This window comes from Pithys albifrons, chromosome 2, assembly GCF_047495875.1.
Source record: "Pithys albifrons albifrons isolate INPA30051 chromosome 2, PitAlb_v1, whole genome shotgun sequence".
In the NCBI taxonomy this organism is placed as follows: domain Eukaryota; kingdom Metazoa; phylum Chordata; class Aves; order Passeriformes; family Thamnophilidae; genus Pithys; species Pithys albifrons.
In genome coordinates, this window is record NC_092459.1 from 8661516 (window position 1) to 8684130 (window position 22615).

General features: G+C 40.1%; 1 protein-coding gene across 1 annotated transcript; it reads left to right on the forward strand.

Annotated features, from left to right (window-relative positions):
* Nucleotides 1-15301: 15301 nt before the first annotated feature.
* NT5C1B (5'-nucleotidase, cytosolic IB) lies at nt 15302-22111 on the forward strand. Its single transcript, XM_071548306.1, has 6 exons — nt 15302-15571; nt 15804-15971; nt 18685-18814; nt 19277-19399; nt 20039-20223; nt 21208-22111. The coding sequence occupies exons 1-6, from the start codon at nt 15443-15445 to the stop codon at nt 21544-21546; spliced, it is 1074 nt and encodes a 357-aa protein (XP_071404407.1). The 5' UTR covers nt 15302-15442; the 3' UTR covers nt 21547-22111.
* The last annotated feature ends 504 nt before the right edge of the window (nt 22112-22615 follow it).

The following is a 22615-nucleotide window of genomic DNA, read 5'->3' on the forward strand; positions in this document are numbered from 1 at the left end:
CAACCAAAATATTTCCAAATTGCCAAAACAAAATGTTACAGCTGATTTGAACCAAAACCATGTCTTCTGGATTTACAGCCCATGATGTTTTCAGATTTTTGACTTATTTGTCCTGATTCAGGACATAAACATTTTTCCATACTGTTACATTTGGCCAGAATGTGAAACCTATTTCCTGCCTGTTTCTTTTTTACTACCACACTGATGGCAGTTCTCCTAGCACAGTCACAGCTGTAAGATATTGGCTCTACTGCAACTGTAAGGCTGTTTTTGCTGAGATATTTTACATCAGTTCCACAGACCCAAAAGATAACTATGCTGTAAACCCAATTTTTTACTTGCTAGGATAACTGTAGATACATAGTTTCACACATACACAAAATCTTTCAGATCTAGCTTGTGTTAGCCATAAAGTTAAGAGTAGACTTCCCCCTATTTGCATTAAATAATCTACTTCACTGAACGTTCAAAGGGTGCCTTGGGCCCCAAGTGAGCAATTTTAATATTAAATTTAATCCATATTTTAATACTTCAATATAATCATAAGAGATGCACTAATACCATGGAAATGGTCATATATATCATCTGTTCAGAAAAAAAATCCAGAATTATTAGATGTTAATGGACTTGCTGTATTCACTCTGCTAATTTTGTATCCTATTCCTAGTCCCTCTGTGACCTTTTGCTTCCTGCCCCCATTGCTATCTGAGACTTCAGGTAAGACTGCTTGAATTTCTTCTGTGCTCCAGCACTTGGATATGGGACAAGCTGAAGTGGGATCAGGCACTGTATTCCTTTACCTCAGCTGGGTGTGCTTCTCTCTTTTCCCAGCACAACTCTACAGCAGAAGAGAGTAGCCTTCAGTGGGGTTTTATGGCATATCTACAGTAAAAACACATTTGGGGGCTATTCCTGTATTCTGAGGACTGTCAGCAGGACACAACTCATGTCTGCAAGGGTAACATTTCTTGTCTCCAAAAGCAGTGTCCATGTTGAAAATAGTTTACTGGAAGCAATATCTGCCTCATTAAACAACCACAGCAAATGTGGGTATGGTTGGGAAGAACCCTGTGTGGCACAGCTCCATTGTGTCCAGGAGAACACTGACAGCAAAGCACTACAGGCAATCATGTATTATTTACTTGTGAGTATGTACCTATCGAGCCCAGCATCCAAGCAAGATTAGAAAGAAAGAAAACTTTCCTGCCAAAGGTTTAAAGGACCACCAGCCAGAAGAGAAAGATTTACTGGCAGGAATACAGAAAATGTCACCCTGGAGGTTAAACCCCAGACACAAAGCCCTGACCAACTAGAGGGTGGGAGATCAGTCAGTGGTGAACCATGCCTACCCTTATCAGAAACCCCCTGAAAGCTCACTAAGCCCTCATCTACAATGTATAGCAAAGCTTGATGGTGGTGTGATATTTTGTTGGCATTGGTATCATGGAAGAGATTTGAACAGAATTTTCATACACTTCCTAGAATATTAGCATTGTGATGAATTTCAGCTTGCTTGAATGAATACTGGCACCCTTTTTTCTACTAGCTGAGATTTCCTTAAGTCCTGGAAGGAAATATTTTTCTTTGTTGTTGTTCATTTATAGAGACCTTGTAAGGAGGGGGCAGGGAGCATGAAAAATGAAAGAGAAAGGTTCAATGTTTTTAATTTTGACCCTAGCATTGCCCCTGAACAAACCACTAAACAGTTGAGTTTGCACATGATATAAATTTTCTAGCCCCTTGTGGCTAATGAGAGCTGTAGGATAATGAATCACATCATCACTTCAAAAGATAATATGTACAAACCTAATGTTTTCAAATTTCATGAAGATGACACAAGGGAAGTTGGAAACCTGCCAAACTTCAGAAAAGTTATTGAGTTATATGCACAGAATTAAGGCATGACATGCACGGAGGAAAAAACAATGGTTTGGAGAAAAAAAAGAAACTGGAAAATAATATGTTAATGGATAAACAGACATACAGGGGTTCACTTTTTTGTTCTGTGATATTACACAGGCTGATCATGTCTTGTGTGTGATTAATTAAGCTTCTCTATATTATGATCTACACAATGTTTCTGAGATGGTAGACAACTCTGTTCTTTTTGCCTTTACTCTGTGTGTTTCAAACCTCTTGCAACTGCAAAAAAAGAAAAAAAGATACCAGTGTTCTCACATGTAGAATCAGCAGTTTTGCACATTTGTTAACAGCTAGCAGCTCTTAGCATAAAGAAACTGTATGACCTAATAAAGTTGTATATACATAGTCATTAAATATGTGCGATAGCTATTATAATTCTATATATTCTTAGCTGTCAACAGGTTTTGGACTGGGCTCTGGGTGTTCCTGCGTGGCAGTTCAAGCAGAGGTGGCATCCAGCAGATCCCTGGAAGGCGTGCTGCCAGCTTTCTGAGTGCTGGCTGCTTATGGAAGAGGAAGCTTTTCAGAGGAGAAGCGAGCGATGCCCTGAGAGTGCCTTCTGGGAATGCCAGTGCAGCCAGGGGGGTGAAAAAACTGCTGTGTTGGGCCTTGCTGCATGTGAAGAGATCTCTGCTTTCCTGTGTGGCTGTCACCAGCACTGAGGAGTCCAAAATGCCATCAGAGCTAAAGATGGTAGTTACAAGGAATGCAAATTATAATAAGTTTTCTTTTTTGACTACTGCTGAAAGACATAGGGTTTGTGTTTCTCTTGTTTTGTGTTAATACTCCACAACTCTGCTTGTGCAAAACCAACAACAATATTTTAGCACTTTATTTCAAATACACCAGGGGGAATGAGACTGACCAACTCCTTTAGTCAGGACAGGTCCCATTTCTATATACCCCAGCTTTGCCTTTTCAGTCAGAAAAAAACTATTGAGAACTGGAAAATAAATCATTAGGTTTTAAGTGCAGAAAGGAACAGGCTTCATTTTTAGAGCTGGTGCCAGAATTACTTTCAGGTATGACCAGAAACTGGGAACTTGTAGGTAAGACCTGGAATTTCATTTTGTTCTTCCTCATTGCCATCAAAATGTTGAAGGACTTAGGGTATGCTTTGCACTGGAGGTGGCAATGAGGATTGCAACCCATTTAAATATAAAACAATCACATTAAAAAAGGCAAAAAATGGGCAAAAGCTTCAAAATTACTTTTTATGGGATATTATATGCTAAATATTAAGGGACAAAAATTTCGCCAAAACTCACAAGAAGTCCTCTGTTTTGTCAGTGTGAAATATTTGATAATTTGTAATGCATTTAGCCATTAATCATTTTAAAGGGCTTTTAAATGGGCATGAAGTCCTTTGAGTCTTTTCCATATACAGACATTGGATCAGAGACCTTTGCTACAAATTACTTTTGTCTGGACTTCTAATACAAAATCAACTTGAGAACAAGGGAAATACATCACTGTTAAATTTTATTATAAGACAGAGCCCTTATAACACATCATGGGAAACATTTTTGAGCTGCTCTATTAATAACAGCAGTGCCTGATTTCTTTGGTTTAAACTTACCTTTTTCACGTTTTCTTGTGACATTTTCCAGATATAAATTGTTATGATGAAGAGTCATTCAAAGCAAGGGAAAAAGCTGTAATTATGTTTCTCTTTTCTAAAAGAGAGTGGGGCAGGAGGGGGATTATTTTACACAGATCAGTGAAGGACACCCTAATAAAGATTGGTCTGGAACATTTCTTTTTATGACAATTGACTTATCAGCAAGAGCCATTGTAGCAAATCTGGAAATTACATAATTGCCAGAAACTGTAGATATTTGACTTGGCAAGAACTTTAGGTGTCTCTGATTTATTATTGTAAGAATTTGGCTCTGCAAAGATGAAGAAATGTTTAATGAAAGAACAGTAGAATACAAATGAAACAGGCAGAGATCTTGTTTTCAGAGGCTAGTATTTAACTACATCGTCACTTCTATTGTAACACAAATAAACTAAACTGAAAATGTCTGGGGTGACAAACTGGCAGAAAGATCAATCTGCGTGAAAATACAAATTTCAACAGCTAAACAGTCATCTTTTCCTCTCCATTTTGTACTACCCTTTGGGCAAGTTCTTTGTAGGTCATTCATTATACTAGATGTTATGCCTTTTAGCACAGGCCAAATAATAAAAAAATAAAGCTTAAAGAAACTTGTTAATGCTGACTTACATTTTTCAAATCTGCCTTTCACAAGGCACTGAAGCCCATTCTAGTAGCATTAGGTATTATTACATTTTAGAGAAACATAGGTGATTAAGATCAGAGTGGTGAAGTAGGAACACTGTATGTTCTTTAGGGTTAGAGGACTTGCAGACCACAGCAATACTGAAAACACTCATAATTATTCTGTGTATCAGACCAGGTCACCTCACAGTAGATTAAGGTGAATGTCTTTGCTTAAACTATTTGTATCAAAGAGATTTACTTTGGCAAGTCTTCCAGGAGATATTTTCCCTTTGATAAAGTTCAGTCTCTTTTTCTGGAGAAATGCTGTTTCCTGAAAATGGATTATCATCTGCTTTTTAATATCTCCTTATGTTTCTCGTGTTATCTTACTACCCCATGGAGGAGTTGCTAAGATCATCCCACAGTTTATCTGTCTTGGCATTCAGCTGGGCGGCAGCAGCTGGAATCAATGCCACCGCTGCTGCTCCTGGCAGCAACCGCTGCCTGCTGTAAGGGGAAAGAAATCCTGCTGTAGCGTGAGATCGACATTCCTATCTCCCAGAAGGCACACGTGCTGGCACCATCATCATCCATTAGACCAGAAGCTTTCAGTCTGTTATCAGGCTGGAGATTCTCTGCTGGCACTTGGACAGATCACAGCCCTGCCAGGGCTCTGATCATCTCTGTTATGAAGGATTAAAACAAACTGTTAGAAAAAATGTTTCTGTTGAAGTGGAAAACTCAGATTATATATTTCGTTGTCAGGAGATTAGGAAGAAATACAGCAATAATTCACATAAAGCCATCTTGTTATATCCATATTTTTTTCCAAAAGTCAATACTGAATGCTGGGAAAGGGGAGGTATAGCAAAGAGCCAGACACTACATTTGCTAAATGACGGAGATATAACTAACAATAAATTAATATTGCTCCATATTGCTTCTGTTCCATATCCACCCTGCTATAGTTAACTACTGAGGCTGCATAGGAAAAGATGTCTCCAGAGACCTGAACACAGCAACCTTCTGCCCCAAAGCTTGAGTAGACTATTCAAATTAAGTTTTTAGCAAATAGAAGCAAATGAGCATTCCTGTGGTCATCAGCAACAAAATAGGTAAGCATCAGAAAATGGAGCACCTCTAAACTGTTCAGTTTTGGCTTTACCACCCAGTGCATGTAATCAGGAGTAGCATGGCTAGTATGTATGCCACGTGCTACAACTGAATGGGGTAGCTTATTTATTTGGGAGAATACCCTTTGATGCTGCCCTGAAACCCCAGGTCAAGAATCAAACCTGCAGCTGTGTCATTTCTAGTGAATCTTGACTGGGGTTTTTTTGTGTGTGCGTTTGGTTGGTTTGTCCGGATATTTTTAAAGGAAAAAAAAGAAGACTTTCAGGACAAACTGGAAAAAGTCTGTTTGGTATAAGAAGAGTTCCTGGAAGAGTGAAGTTATTCTGATAAAAATATCTCACTATAGACAGGAAAGACAGAATTTTGACCATAGACCTTATTTGAAAGATATGTGGAAGAGGGTCATGCTAAGGAGGAATATTATAAAACGATTAAAGAAGACTGTGAGAAATAACATATCCAAATATTTGTGATATTATTAGAGATATAAATATGATCAGGAACTGTGTCCCTTTGGTAGGAATAAATGGATACAGACTGGAGAGCAAATGGAACCAGTAATGATAAGCATTAACTACTTCTTTACTTGATAAACAACATATTTCATCACATGCCTCCTGTCTGGATAAGAAGTAATGTTATTTTTACTTGATTAGTATAAATGGGGAGGATATTAGAGAAGCAGTATCTACAGAAATAGCTATAAATAGCCTTTTATCAAACAAATAGTAATTGAGTCAGATGAAAATAAATTGAAGATAAAAAGTAGTATTCAAAACTGTGAGTCAAAACTAGAAAGAAAGAAAAATAGCATTATTTTCATGAAAAAAGGCAGGCCATGCACAAATAAACTTTTTTCATTAATATCTGGGTTTTTTACAAAGAATGTACTTCAAAATTAAACTTGAAGGTCTATAAAATAGCTGATTTTGGTTATGTGATATAACACCATATTTTATGACTTATTACTGAATGATTTTCAGATTATATATAAACCCAGATGTTATTAAAAGGATGTTAGGGTGGGGGAGGAACTACTAAAGGGGACATGTGGATACTCATTGGCTGCCTTTAATACCTCTCAGACATTCATAATCTGATTTTACTTGATTTTTGTTAATTATCTTAGTTGTTAGTCAAAATCTTTCCTCATTTTGAGAAGCCAGCAGATTTTATCAGGTTTGCTTTTATTTGTTTAGTAAGGTTGAAAAACCTTGAAACTGAGCAGATTAAAAATGAGACTAAATGCAATGGCAAAAGGTACAAGATCATGAGCTTAAGCAAGAAATCTAGAATCTCACTGGTCAACCAAAACTGTAAATAAACAATGATAATTAGCAAATATGGCTAAAATAAAATTAATGTATGCTGAGTGACACACAAGACAAGGCTTAGAAAAAGCTCAAGATTTTTATTCCTGTTCAATAATTAACTGGCAGGTTTTTGAGTCACAGCATTTGGCTTATGTCTGTTTGTACAGTCTTGAAGAATGGTGGGGTTCATAACCACATGCAGCACTCAGAATCACATGTCTAGTATTCTCGTAAATGTAACTCCAAAAAGTCCTGGGGAGACACTGGTATACTCAATGAAATCTTGAATTTCTTGGTTTGTGGAAGGCTTATTGGAATTGGAACAGATGTAGAGAAGGACAACCGAAATCAGCGTGGAAAACACCTCACCAGAATGAAGGTACATCACCATGGAGACAGGGGCAACATGAAAAGCTCTGGCACAACAGAGATATTCATTATCTTCAGCCTGTAGGGAAAATATGTCTGAGTAAGACTCTATAACAGTTTACCAACTTCAACAGAGAACAAAAGAACTCTAATTGGTTTTAATGTATACATTGCTCTATATATTCACATTATTGTGAGGTTCAAGGAAATAGAGTCAGGAAATCTTTTCTTACTTGTCATTGCTTTTTATACTCTCTAAGCAGTATATTTATTATATTTTGTTACCTAAATCAAAATTTAGCCAGGCACAACATTTTCAGACTCAATTTTGTGACTAGTCTCTTGCAGTGGGTATAGCAATAATGTTGTTAGAGATGAGTTCAGGACCAGCTCAGCTTTCTGACTCAACAGTTGCACCCCGCATCACACAAATCCTGATTTACAATAATCCTTTGAGCCTCTGCAAGCAGAAGGGCAGTGTAAAAGGACATAGCTGCAGGTCACAAAAGCACTCAATGCACTTTAATTAAAACCAAACAGTGGCAGTGGCAAGCAGTCACCACATAACCACAAATCTGAACAGGCCATTTGGGACCTGTTAGGTTCTCTCCAAACCCTAGACTCAATCTGATCTGCCAGTGATTCAGTGAGTTTAAACACATGAACAACCCTTCCTATAAACATGTATAACCTCCCTCATGCCACAGACCACTGAATTTCACACAGTAACATATATACAAGCCCGACAAAACCACAGAATATGCATGTCAGATGAACAGAAGCTACTTGCTGAGGTATACTTACACAGCAGGAGGCTGCCAAGGTTGACTACAGCCTACAAGCAAACCTGAACCTGGCCAGCGTAGGCTGTACAAACACTTGCTAGTTGTCTTGTTCACTTTATTGCTGCCACACCAATATCCAGCACAATTACTTTGAAGACCCTTGGGTGAAGATATTTGAATTACCTTTGACTGTAGTTTTCACAGACTCTCAATCTTTTCGTAGGTCTGTAACTTCTGCCTTTGGAGCCCTACACAGGTCTTGCCAGGCAGGTTGAAAGTACTGCAGTACCTTTGTGGAGACTGGAAATCAATTTTGTTTAAAAGTCTCAGATTCAGAGGTCTGGATGCATTCCCTTGCACTGCACCAGTATTACAGAGACACTTTTACCAAAGCATTGACCTCATCAATACAGTTACCTTAGGCTTTCCATGTAAAAAAGAGTATCCAGGGTGTAAGTTAAGCCTTCAGTGGAATAAACCATCTTCTACACATACATTTTTTCTCAATAGAGAAAGACCATAACAAACTGCATCCAACCTGGAAATTTCTGTACAGGAAGAGATGAAAGCAGGACAGTCTTATGTGTTTTGTTCAGTCAGGAGCTGAAGTTAATAATTCAGTTATATGATCCATGACCTACTGAAATCCCATTCAATTTCTTTTTGTTCTGTGATTTTAGAGCACCATTTAAATTGAGGATTTGATTTTGTGATGCAGATACTTATGGAATGATAATCACAGAAGCCTCCAACATCAAACACTGTTTTTATGCTATTACTGGTGTTGCTCTTGTTTTCGCTGCTTGTACTGTTATCTTTACACACTCTCAAGAAAAACATTGAAAACAGAGAAACATAAATACTGCTTTAATGTAAATAATGGAACTTGAAAGTCACTTTCAAGGGAACTAAAAATAGATTGCTGGAGTATTCTCTGTCCTGATGCATGCAGAGTGTGAACTGATGAACATGTCTGGGGAACATTTAAGACTTGCAACAAAAAGGAGAAGCCACAGCACAAAGAGCTTTTGAGTGTGTCTCACCTTCAGCTGCAGCTGAGTCCCATAACCTCGGTTCATGACCCTCTGCAGCAGGCAATTCCCATCAGTGATCACACCAGCTAGGTCAGCCCAGTTTTCCTGGCTCTCTGCAGGCCAAGTGCAGTACAGGGATTAAAACATTGCCCTGCAAATGCACCAGAAAGCAGCCCAGCTTTGGGAAATCAAGTGCAGAAGGGCAACAGTGAGAGCCTCACACTTAATGCCTGAACTTGGAGAGGTCTGCAAAAATAATCTTCCTTCTACTGAGAAGACTCAAGAAGGGAGGAGGGGTGTCATATGGGGAGCACCTTCCTGTGTGTTCCTACAGTATCAGACACAACAGCTCCCCAGTGCTTTTTGAGGCCCCTGGAAACTAGCACAACACAAACAATAACACATTATCATTGCTGTTAGTCTTCACTTGTTTTCTCCCAAATGCTTAACTTGCATAAAGGAGAGAGGGGACTTGAACCAGAAATGGGATACACATTCCCTGAAAAAGAAAATCACATCATAACTTAAGTAACAGAGATGTTGTGTGCAGGTTGCTGACAGGTTTGAAGCCATAGCTTAGAGAAGCCCTAACTCTCCTCTTCTGTTTACACTTCTGGCTCCTCTTTACCTCCCAGGAGCGCTGCACTAATCACTTACAATCCTCTTGGAACTGGGTGGTAACTCTGCAGTCAAAAGCACTCTCGCTGCAATTAAAGCTTGTCTCCTTTATTGGTAGGTATAATCACATCATCCCACACCCCTTGCTTGGAGCAATTTGTACAGTTTCTGACTATATTCCTAACCTTCATTGCCTGGAAGTGTGTAGAAAGCATTTTTTTTCATATCCTCATAAAGAAAAAAGGGCAACAGCAGGATGGCTGGCTATGAAAACAAAATTCCTGTTGCCCTGTCTGCTCTGTAGGTCCCATTATTTGAGAGTTACACTGGGGTAAGGCTCACATGAGACTCAGTATGTACGCAAAGTAGAAAGGCAGATGTTCTGTTTACAGGAAACAGTGGATCTGTTTTTCACAATATATGTGTGAATGGCAGTCAGTGCTGTAACACAAGCAGTGGATGGTTTTGCTCTGATGGTTCTGCTCTCCTGCTGCCCAAAGTCTGTGGAACCGCTCCACTGCCCCATCAAGGGCTGCACAGTCGGTAGCCCCCATCAGTATCACTCAGGCGCACATATTGTTTGATACCTTCTTCCATTCAGGAACTGGGTGGGAAACCAGATTTTGCTTGAATGGGTTTATATCTATGCTCCAGAGAGTGGGGGAGGAGAAACACATCTAATAGTCTTCCTTGTTCTCCCCTTTTTTAAAACTATAACTAGCACAGTGCAACAGGGATTAAGCGATACCTCTGTGGTATTTTTGTACAACCACACACACAAAAAAAAAAAAGACGCAAGAATCTCTTTCACTATGATTTTCTCATGAAAGATTTTAACCTAATTTAATACTTAACGTGAACCCTCATGGAAGACAGCACAACCTAAGAACTAAACCATGGGTATTTAATGCAGAATAGAACATGTAATTACTAGAGTGAATCTTAGAATAGTTTAGTGTCTTTTGTTATGATAAAATAGATCAATAAGGTTGCAACATTTAGGTCTCGGTCTTGCACAGACATGTCCCTTTGTGGAGCAGTTTGCGTGACTAGAGCCTCCATTTATTTCTATTATTAAAGAGATAATTAGTGCATAATGAAAAATGCTCAGACAACTCTTTCTATTATATAGAACTGAATCTAAAATTTTTCATTATATTGTACTTGTTATTCAGTAGGATATAGGAATGCCAGAGGGTTTGTATGTATAATTTATCCACCTTCCATCTTATGTGTGGTTGTCTTATAATGCACATATTCTTCTATTTAAGCTTGAAACAAGGGTAAACCTTCCAACAGATCTTTTTAAATTTTTAAAAATAATTATTTATTTTTTTCTCTATATTCTCTGACTACCCACAGTGATTTCACTGCTGCAAAGTCAAATACTGAACAACTAAACCTATTATTTATTATTGTTTTGTTGTTCATCTTTTTTATTAATGCAGAAGTTATGACTTTATTACTGATTCTATTCTAATTAAACAAAAGTAATATGATTACTTTTGATAGCATATGTGCCTTTTCTTGAACCTTTTCTGACCACAGATTTTCAACAAGACTGTATTCTTGTCCTGTTTGCCATATTCCACATCCTTGAGAAGATGGCTGAACTCCTGCACTCCTCTAAAAGAAGTCACTTTTCAATTCTTCCTGCGACAAACTACTAGATGGAGTAGGCATATTCAGCACTGAAGCTAAGGCACTGTTTTCCTACCTTTTTAGTTAGCATCTAGGTAAAAATAGTATTTTATCTGAATTTCAGAATTCTTGATTTGTTTTTAAACACTGCAATTAAACAATGAGCCTTTCTTGGGGTAAAGAAAGCTAAAAATTTATTTTTCAGCTCAGAATAGTTAGGAAGACAATTTAGTTCTAGAAGTTATATTACAGAGTCTATTTTCCTAGGGAAAAAAAAAAGAAGTCCTCTAGAGAGAATAAATCTCCAAAAAGCTAAAGGCAAAATGTGGCAGCTCATTGCACCCTGACTAGATTAAAGAATAAAAAACTTCAGTAACAGGTGAAGTGAAACTTGTATTGCAATGATTGAACTGATTGTTCAGGGAAAAGAGATCATGGGTCAGTGAACCTTATGTAGCATTCCTTTCTATTTGTGCTGGCTTTATCTTTCCTTGTAACCAAACCTGTCACATAAACATTGGAATGGGTCATGTTCAGAATGAGGGAGAAGAAAAAGATCATCTTAGAAGAACAAAAGATCTGTCTCTAGGTAACTGCAATGAATATATTGCAAATGAACATAATATTAAAGACCAGCAGAAAAGCAATGCCAGGAGAAGACAAAAGGGAGTTGCCATCGATTGCAAAGTGATGCCACAGGTTTTTGCATTCTCGTTGCCCTTGCACAAACACAGGGGGTGGGAAGGGAGGAAGAGAGAGAGGATGAAAAATACTGCTGAAAGGGGAACAAAAGAGGAACTAGAAGGCATCATGAGATGAAAAAAAGGAAAGTGAATACTATGATGCAATGATAAGGCTTCTTCAGCTTAAATAGATGTGCCCTCAAGGGCATAGCTTTATCATGCACATCTTCGGCACATACCAGCTCCTTTTGTATTTCTAGCTGTGTTAGGCTCAATTTGACCAACAGAAGGCACGCAAATAAAGGAATATAGACTGCCTGAGATCCATATAAAGAATGTGTAGAAACATGTAGAAAATTAGTTCTTAATTGTTTCAAAGAATCAGGTCCTGAACTCTAGGATTGCATTAGAAGTACTTAAACTATCTACAAACAGGAGGATTTTCCCAACTATGTTATCTGACAGGTCAGATGTAATGTGACAGTGTTGTCACATATTTTGCCACAGCTGACCTAGATCAAAGCTCTTCTCAGGTTCCTTCCTTCTGGGAATACCATAGTTACACTATGGGTCTTGGGCTCTCAGCATGAAAAATCACACTGCATTCATGAAGTCAGTGCAATCACACTGAATTGCCCCTGACATGACTGCAGGAAGTTAGACTCTGGAGTCTACATGTTTGTGATATAACTACACATAAAACATACTGGAATCTATATATCTACAGGGAGATAAAGTCCTTCTATTAAAAAAATTCCTCTCACTTCTGTTGTCACTGTTTTAAATATTTGGAAATATTTCCATATTTTCAGACAGAAGTAGGTATCAAAAGAAGAAAAAAACCCACAACTTTTTTATTAGTAGTAATGCACTTCGAGTTGTTTCCTGAATGTGAACATATCAATCTGTCTGAGTGGTTGTTCTTAACACAGGAAAAATACCAGGAGCTCAGGCAGGGGGGCTTCCTTTTCATTCAAATACTTATAAAAGACTTACTATAAAAAATACATATAAAGATAGAAACACAAACTTTTTTTTTAAATAATGTAAATGCCCTACAAATTAATGCATGATAACAGAAAATTCCTTTCCTTTCTAGCTCAGCTCAGAAACCATAAAGCCATTCAATTTTGGATCCATTCCTATTTCTCAGACTCCCCAGAAGGTTTAGTGAAAGCAAGACATAGCCCTTTCCTGGAACCCTGTGGGCATTACTACATGTTTTAGATGTAGATAAGGCTGCTACACTCTGCATTTGGGAAGTCAAGATTTCATTTATAAGGTGATGAATCTGGAAAGCTTTCATGTCAGGCCCTCAGCTCACAATCTCCAGCAAAAGAGGAAATGGAGGGTATGTCAGCAGCAGGCAGCCAAGCACAGAACAGAGACGTGGCAGCTCAGTGCATATGTTCACACAGCTGAATGCTGTGTAGAGATACCATGTGGGTTCTGGCAAGCAAAATATTTCTGTTACCATAGCATTGCTTTCAGCACAGCAGGTCAACAGCACTGCTTGGGCCCAGTCCCACATTACCATCCTTTAAGTTTTCAGGTGTAGGTTAAAAGGAGTCTTCATTGCATGATGACTTTTCTTGGGTGGACAGGAAGGGGGGGAACAAAAATAAAAACCAAGAACATGCCTGAGGAGCTATGATTTTGCTCCTGAGTAAACACAGAGTGGTGGGGAACACAGCATGACAAATAGCCAACTTGGGCACGGCTCTGGGACATGTATTGCCACAGGTTCACACAGGGATGACAGTTCAGCTTTGTAACAACCAGAGAATTGGTTCCTGATTCCTCCTGTTTTTTTCCCCTTTTCTCCGTGGGCAATGAACATACTAATTTAACCAAGAATAGCCTCTTCTTAGAGATCACCTTCTTAGGGTGGTGCTGAAGTCTTTGAGCAGGACAGTGATGAGGACTGTGACCACAAGTTGCTGTTCTGTGGCTTGAATCCTTTTTCCAGACTCAGACTGACTGCTCGGCCTGACCTCACTGCATGGAGGCGAGCAGGTGTTTTCAGTAGTGTTTGAGACTCTACACGTCTGAGCTCAGACACTAGAATAAAATAGGATCAATTTAGTATCAAAATTCAAGGAAAACAAGCACATCTATCAGTAGCAGTTACTAAAATCAGGTTTGTTCAGATTTATGTTACATCTTTTACAGCTTTCCATGACAGCAGCCGCTAAGATGATCCTATCTTGTCTTTTTGCATTTGTTTTCCTAATACACTATCCTGAGTACCTTTCCTTTTACTTCATATTTCGAGCTCCCTTGCCCAGTATGGTCAACTCCCATTTCCTATTTACTCAAACCTCTCCATTTCCACCACTTCCCTGCTTCCAGATCCCTCCTTAGTTGGCTGGGCAACAGCAATGTGGCAGATTTGGAACTAGCAAATCAGCCAGGGAGTATTTGTTTGCTACTACACAGCAGAGGAACAAGCAGATAAAGTCCCTTCCCCAGCAGAGCAACAAATTGCACATTGCTGTGGATTCTCAATAAACGTTTTAAGAATTTAAATCTTTTTGAGGTCTTTATCCTTCTGTCAAATTTGTTTGAACTGGGGAAAGACAGATGGCATAATTACATAAGCCTTCTTTCACTAGGAAGCCACATTTAAAATAAAAAAAAGGGGGGGCAAAAGTAACAAAACCAATCCTGGGGGTTTGGGGGTTTTTTTGAGGCTGGATGAAGGCAGAAAGATCTGACAATTTCATAAAGATTATGCAGTGAATAGGGTCAAAATCAATATTTAGAGTCTCCATTCAAAACGTTAAGAGTCCTTTGGATGGTGATCACATGTGCTATGACAGATACCACTGAGTCACCAGTTGCAAAGGCTGTGCGTCTGCTGTGCCAGATCCCATGCTGGCTCAGGAGAAAATCCGATTCCTTCCTCACTTTCCACTCTCTCCTGCAGCTTATCAGTTTGGCGAGCTTTGCAGCGGCTTAGATGGTGATCTGCAGAGGCAGATGGGACTGCTTCGGAGCGCTGTATCAGATGGGTGCCCACAGCTCTGTGTGGAACTCTGGATTTTGGGACCGCCCAAACGTCATGCCAGAATAACAGCTCCCCGTGAGTGCTGCACACACTCCCAGTCCACCCCCCTACCCACACTGCCTTTTCTGAAAGGTTCTTCACTTGGTGCCGCGTATAATGAGAACCCCAGATGACGGACATCAAACTCATCTTGATTACTAACACATATTCTATAAGAAATCTCCTGGGAACTTGTTGCAGTCAGTGTTAAATCAATTAAGCCACTGCAGTTAAACAGTGACTCTAATGCTCAGAGCTGGAGGCTGTTTCTTCAGTTCGTGTAGCCGCGGGTGCTGTGGAGGGAGCTGCGGTGTCATGGCGTGTGCCGGAGGGGCCGAGCTGCGGCTGCCGCGCACCCAGGGCAGATTGCGGGGCTGCCCCGGCGTGGGGGCTGCGCCGAGCCCGGGGGGAGCCGCGGCCCCTCTGCCCCCGGCGCCGGGGCTGCTCCGCTCCGGGACAGGGTTGGACCGCCGAGGGCCGTGACGCGGGAGGGCCGGGCATCCCCGGGCGCGGCACAGCCAAAGGGAAGGGCAGCGCCGGTGCCTTCCCTCTGCCCGGGTGGGGCGGGGCGAGGCGACCGCTGCCACCGCTTCCCGGCCACCGCTTCCCTTGCCCCTTCTCCGGCCGCGCCCGCCGCCCGCCCCGAGCACGGCCGCGCCAGGCACCATGAGCGGCTCCGGCTCGGAGGCGCCGCAGCTCAGCGAAGCGGCGGAGGTCCGGCTGCTGGAGGCCGAGCAGGACTGGGCGGCGGCCAAGGCGTTCTACGATAGCCTGGTTACCAAGAAACCCCGGCCGGTGCGTGAGGGCAGCCGGGGACCCGGAGGCCGGGGCCGGGGATCGGAGGGGAGGCTGGGGGTCTGAGGTAAGGGTGGGGGCTGCGGTAAGGCTGGGGACCCAGGGGGAGGTTGGGGGGCCCGGACCCGGAGGTTGGGGGTCCGGGGGGAGGTTGGGGGTTCGGGAGGAGGCTGAGGGTCCGGGGGGAGACTGAGGGCTCGGGGGCCAGCGCTACCCTGCGCTCTCTCCGCAGCCCAAGCCCCAGAACGCCATCACGGTGGCCGTCTCCTCCCGAGCCCTCTTCGATCTGGTGGAGGAGCGGCGGATCTTCGAAGAGCAAGGGCTGGAGAAGTACGTGGAGTACCAGCAGAACAACGAGAACGTCACCCTCAAGCCCGGACCAGCATTCTACTTCGTCAAGGTAGCCGGGGCCGGGGTGGGGGGGGGGCGCAGGATGCTGCAAGGCCAGATTTCGGGAAGAGGAGGAGCCCTAAACCTCCTTGGGCGGAGATAATCCTGTCCCGAGGAGACCTTTTCGGCGCTTCTTGTGTCAGCGGTGAGCTCCCCGCCGCGGGGGAGCCCGGCAGCATCCCTGGCCCTGCTGCCACCGCTTCTCTCCCCTCTCCCTTTCCCCTCCTTTTCACATCCCCTCCCGTCCCCTCCCGCCGGCACTAATGCCGAACGCCTGCGGCACATCACGTACTGCTCTCGTCACCGGGACCGGAGTTGCACCCTCAGCATCACGGTTTGTATCCCGGCTCACAGCATCACATCCCAGTTGTGGGTAAGGAGCAACCTGCGTTTGCTGCTATACATGGGGCCCACCTTTCCTTTTAAGACCTTTTTCAGTCAAGATAGGCCCCAGGTTTTTTACAACCTCCTCCCACCTCAAAAAAAAACCCAAACCAAACAGTCCCCCGCGAAAAAAAAAAAAAAAGAAAAAACCCCAAACAAACCAACCAAACCTACAAACCTCCCACAACATTGTTGATTCTGTATAAATCTAATTATTAAGAAATTAATTTCTTGTGATCTGCTTTAGTTTTTCCTTACTTTCATTACCACCCTGGAAATTGTTCTTGAGGACTAGGAAAAGAATTAGACTCCCTAGCTGGGAGTCAGGGTTTGAGCAGAGCTGAAACAGAATGTTTTGCTTTCATGGCACAAGATAAGAGAAATCTCCAAGGGAAACAGCCTCCAGCATGTAAAACAAGTGAAATTACAAAACAAAAGACTTGAAAATAGTATGGTTTTGAGGAACACAGCTTTTAGTGGGACTGGCTTGAAAAAAATGCTGTGTACAGAGTTAATTTTATTTCCATTGAGAATTGTTTGATAAGCTCTACCACAGCAATTTTAGAAAATTACTTCAATCATAATTAGCTATCATACTTGCTGTATCAGAGTTGTGGCAGAACACTTCAAGTTTTAAAAGCAGATTTTGATTACTTCAGTTTTAGTCTCAGGAATTTAAAACATTTTCTCCATTTTTCACTTTTTGATCATACACAGTGAAAAAATTACTTATGTCAATACCCACGCTGCTGTTAGTAGCATTAATAGCACAAGTACTGTAAAGGTGCTTTTAACATAAAAGTGAGGTCATAAAATAATTCACTTTGTACACCAGTGAGGGTAGGCTGAGTAGGGAATTTACTGCATCGTTTCCTATATGTAGCAGCCCTGCTAGCACAGTCAGTTTTTAAGATTTATTAGAGCTCAGTGTCAAATTCACTTTGAGTATAAGCAACATTTGACTGTTTAACTGCCCATACTTTGAAAATCAGAACTGTTAGCTATGCCCAGCTAAATGCACCTTGACCTCTGTTCCCTTCCAGTCTGGTACTTGTGTTTGAATTCTTTATACTGCTTAGTCACTGGAATCATTAGTCTAGAGAACTGTTGGTTTATTGAGTCATCTTTTCTATTTAGAGACAAGGCAAAAACAAATACTACTAATTTAAAAGTATTATATCTCATGGTTGTAGCATTTAAGATTTGTAATGACAGGCCAGGGTCTCCTTAGGCTGCAAAGTATACAGGCACTGGACAAAAATGGAATCCTTTCCTCCACTCACGCTTATTTCCAAATAGTTTTAGAAATTACCAGTGCACTAGAGTATTAGGAACAGAAGTGGGTTATGACCACATACTGAGATTTTTTCCTAGGCCATATACCAGGCTCCCACTCAGAATTTTCCTCAGCATAGGTCCCATGTAACAAAGCCGTGTTTTTGAAAGTGAGATTCCCTGATTTTAATTTTGAAATCTGAGGTTTAGTTCTTAATAACTGGCCTGACTTTTTTAAGTACTTTATTGAAAATCAATCCATCTTGCATTCATTTGGTGATTCATTGTTGATTTTATCACCGTAATCCCAAAGAATTCCATTGAAGGGTCAAGATCTCAATGCAAAAAGGTCTTACTCCAGAGGGATGAGGCTCTAAGTAAGAAGAGAGAACAGATGGATGCAGAGAGAGATGAGCAGATGAAGGGTCAAGGAAATAAGAATACAAGACTGTGGATATAACATGCTGGCCCATTATCTTTAAAGAGATCTCATGAGAAAGAATCTGTTTAATTCAGTACTGCAATTAGAAATTGTCAGGCTAATCATGTTTGACAGGATATGATTTTGTACTCATTACTTAAGAATGATCTTTGCCACCTGACCACCTGAACTGTGTCAGTAAATCTTTGCATAAGTATGTGACCCAAATTCATATTTATGCATGTAAAACAACCAGCTGCACATATACATTCCTTTATACTTTCCTCTTGATTTCACAAGAACAATTTTCAAGTGGACAAGAAAAAAATTAACAGCAATTGTGATAATGTTCAATAGTGCATTAACTTACTCTGGTTGATTATGATTTCCTAAGACAAGGATTTCCACAAAAAAGTTAAATTCTGTAACTCAACAAAAGAAACTTACTTGCTTCCTTTCAAATGAACTCAGTCAAATGGTTACTAGGAGCAGCAAAGCAGAAAGGAGTAAAACGAGTTCAGCAAGATAAGCTATCAGGTATTTCACATTCTGGTTCAAGACAATCCTATCACTAAAACTACAGTGATTAACAAAAGGAGGCACATTCCACTTGTCTATTGACTTCCACACTTTTAACTTGCAGGCACTGGAGCATGTCAATGCCCGGCTTCTTGAGCTGTACCCTGATGATGAAGAACGATTTGATATTGTCCTGATGACTAATAATCATGCCCAGGTGGGAGTGAGGCTCATGAACAGCATCAATCACTACGGTAAGTAAAATAAATACTAATGTGTAGAATTGCCGGTTATTATATAATATGAATTAATTTTATTCTTCCTGTTCTGACCTTGGAAAAAGCAGCTTCTTTCATAAGTGTCGGCATAAGTGAGATCGTATTAAACAGAATTTTCTCCAATGCTCTAGATTTAACTTGTCAGGTGTGAATCTTATCTTCTGAGAAATCCTTAAACTTTTTCATAATTTGGTGTCTGTGTTCTCTACAGATACACCTTCACTGCTATCTTAGAGGGAATTTTTTTTCCTAAGTTATAAATGAGGATGGGCTGATCAAACATATTAGTTTAAGTTGTGTAACTTGTTGAAATTATGATGAACATATTTTATTTTTTTTAAGTTTACTGCCAGCTAGGCTAGTGTACTTTTTCACAGATTCCTTTTACAGTTTTGTAGTGTCAAGGCAGAGTCACACCTTGTGCTATTCTTACTGTAGGCTTAACAATTGAACGTTTCTGCATGACGGGAGGACAAAGCCCTATTGGTTACCTGACTGCATACCTTACAAACCTGTACCTCTCAGCAGACTCTGAAAAAGTACAAGAAGCTATAGAAGCAGGTTTGAATTGACTTTCCTTATTTCTCTGTTGAGTTTGTTCAAAAATGAATATACTGTCTGTCTTTCTCAGAAAGTAGTGCTGCTTCATCAAATGCAGAAAGTCACCACTTTGTATAGTGCAAGCTTGTAACTTACTTTTACTTAACCAAATAAAATCGCATGATACAGTTCCTCTCTGACCCCTCAGCCTGCTGATAATGGCAATCACCCTATACCTTTCTGTCTTCTGTTCACCAAGAAATGGAACTCCCACTTCTATTCAACTTTTATTTGAATTGTATCATCTTTTTGATACGACTCAAAAATACAACTTCTGTGTTTCATAAGGAGTTAAAAAATAGCAAATAGTTTGATTGAGTGGTATCCTTGGAATTGCCTGCTTTGTCTCCTTGCACCACTCTTTGGGGACTGTTCTGTATATTCTTACATGAAAGTGGAAAGAAGCGTGTCCAAGAAGTTTTGTCAATGGGACAGATTCCATGCATTTGTGTTACAGAACAGCCATTACTAATTAGCCATTGTGACTGTTTCCACTCACCATATATAAAGGTCACCACAAATAAGTTGTTGGAACCAAACTGCTGATGGTTTAATGAATGACTTCACAGGACTCATTGAGATTCTCTGATCCATTTTCAGGCATTGCGTCAGCTACAATGTTCACTGCCAACAAAGGTGTTGCTTACTCAGATACACAGCTGAGGGTGGCATTTGATGGGGATGCTGTTATCTTTTCTGATGAATCAGAACAGATTGTCAAAGAGCAAGGATTAGATAGATTTTTTGAACATGAACAGCTGAATGAAAATAAGCCTCTTGCACAGGTTTGTATTTCTTGATTCAGTAAGTTTCCAGAAGATCTGATGACTTCCATTTCTGCTGTATTTCTCCAGTTTCCCCAGTGTGTATGTGTTCTTTGTGGAAACTGATTGCCTTACTTACTACCTTTTTCAAGGGTAGTCTTCAAAATACATGTTTCACGTAAAAGAGGCAATCACTGCAGTCCTTTCACCAGATTTCTCACTTCTCTGAGAGAACTGCATATATAAGACATTGACTTACAGTTATATTTTAATGGTATTAGAAAAAGAAATGCTAGTACTGACTTCCTTGATTTTTTTTAATCAGACTGTGTAGGTAATGCTAATTTCAAATATTGAGATATTCTGGTTATTGAAACAGGGTAATATCTGCTAATTCCCAAGCAGAACTATGTTGTTTGTCTAAAAAACACAAACATTTTAACATTAGCTTAAACTGAAAGACCAATTATGCTATTGTAATAAATCTTACAAATTCAGAATAAAAGCTTGATTTATGAAAGTACTGGACAGTACAATATATTGCAATTTGAACCAAACTGTCATTCAGTTCTTTTAATTGGATATGGTCATTAATTTGGAAAGAGTTCATTAGTGTCTTTGTAATTAGGTCTTTTATTGGTTTTTGTGCAGGGGAAAGAATTGCAGCTTATGATTCATAGTAAAAAGAGTTCAGTATTTTTAAAGAAATCTACATTAAATTTAAGACTACAGTTACAAGTTTGTATCATAAGTCATCTTGTATACCTTAGTGAGAAGTATTTTCCCACTGATCATACCATGTCAGGTTATGGTTCTGACTTTTTTCCAATGTGTGAATTCCAGGTGAGGATGCAGAACCATTTGGATATGTTACATAGAGAATTTGCATAGTAGCATAGCATGAGGGAAAGGAATTCTGTGTGTAGCTGGCAGTCTGGAAGAAAGCAAAATGGTGATTTGGGGAACTCTGGTCTAAATATGCTTCTGGTCCTTTTTTATACTCAGGGTCCTTTGAAGGGTTTTCTGGAAGACTTGGGGAAGATTCAGAAGAAGTTCTATGCAAAAAACGAACGATTAAATTGTCCTATAAGGACATACCTGGTCACAGCCAGAAGTGCGGCAAGCTCTGGAGCCAGAGTGCTGAAGACTCTTCGTAGCTGGGGTCTGGAGATTGACGAGGCACTTTTCCTAGCAGGAGCTCCTAAAGGACCAATCCTGGTGAAAATCCGCCCTCACATTTTCTTTGATGACCAGATGTTCCACATCGAAGGAGCACAGAAACTGGGCACCATAGCTGCACACGTTCCCTATGGCGTTGCTCAGAAGTACCACAAATCTTCATGACTGGATGGCACCATGAATGATAAGGTTCTTAACTCAGCCAGCCTCTTAATATACCAATAGTTATGTCTGAAAACCTCTACATTTGTGTATTGTAAGCACTATGTTTAAAGATTTAACTTCTGGATAGAACAGCATTTAAAAAAATGTTTTTAATATAGGTAAGTTTTTAATAGAGTTATTTTAATATAATTCTTAAGCAGTTTAGATTTTTTACCTGTCTGGATCTAACACTGTGGGTTTTGATATTAGGAAAAGATTTGTACTGTTTTTATAGCTTGAGACATATTTTGAGAGACAGAGCAGTTATATTTTCTCTAAAAAGCTGTTGACGGGTTATTTATAAACAAATTCATGCTGCAATGCTAGTTCTTGACAGTTATCTCTGAAGTTCCCAAAAACACAGATTACATGTAACTGTTTCCCTGTTGGTGGTTTGCTTGTTAAATAGGTGTTCAGTAGATCTGTCACCACAAGGTTTCAGCTTCCAGTAAAATGTTAGCATACTTGATCTTGTGTTTACATATATTTTTGTATATTGTTTTCTTACCTTAATAAAGCTGGCTTTACAAAACATTGTCATTTTTCTATGTAGGGGTTTTAGCATAATTTCCTAGACAGAGTTTATGTAATCAGCATCCTCCTGATGTTTAGAACCAGAAGTGACCACTTTCAATCAAATCACACCTTGTAATAGCAGAGAATCTACCCAGAAATGATACTGTTGATGAAACTATTTGCTTCTTAACTAGAATTCCCTTAGGATTTACAGATGTTCCATTATCTCAGTGAACTCAGTTTGGCAACCTCAAATGGGTTTCCAGGGGACAGGTGTCTGTTCCTACATGACTTCAAATTTACACCATAGGTCTATTTTACCTCTTTTATGCTAAGTTCCTGTATATCAGTGTTATCCATGTAAGTAGCAATACCCAAATGACAGCACTAACATCTGTCAGGTGGTGTTTGTTCTCTTTCTCTCCTCAGTGGAACAATTGTCCTGGGTTTTTTTTACTGTTGTGGTATATTTATACCAGAAGAAACCAAACCCAAAGAATGCGCTTTGCAGAGG

Bases quoted from the DNA above. Each gene is read 5' to 3' on its own strand.
- NT5C1B (XM_071548306.1), top strand. From the start codon at position 15,443: ATGAGCGGCTCCGGCTCGGAGGCGCCGCAGCTCAGCGAAGCGGCGGAG. The intron at 19,400-20,038 runs GTTTGAATTGAC...ATCCATTTTCAG, and splicing joins ACAAGAAGCTATAGAAGCAG to GCATTGCGTCAGCTACAATG. The intron at 20,224-21,207 runs GTTTGTATTTCT...TTTTATACTCAG, and splicing joins AAAATAAGCCTCTTGCACAG to GGTCCTTTGAAGGGTTTTCT.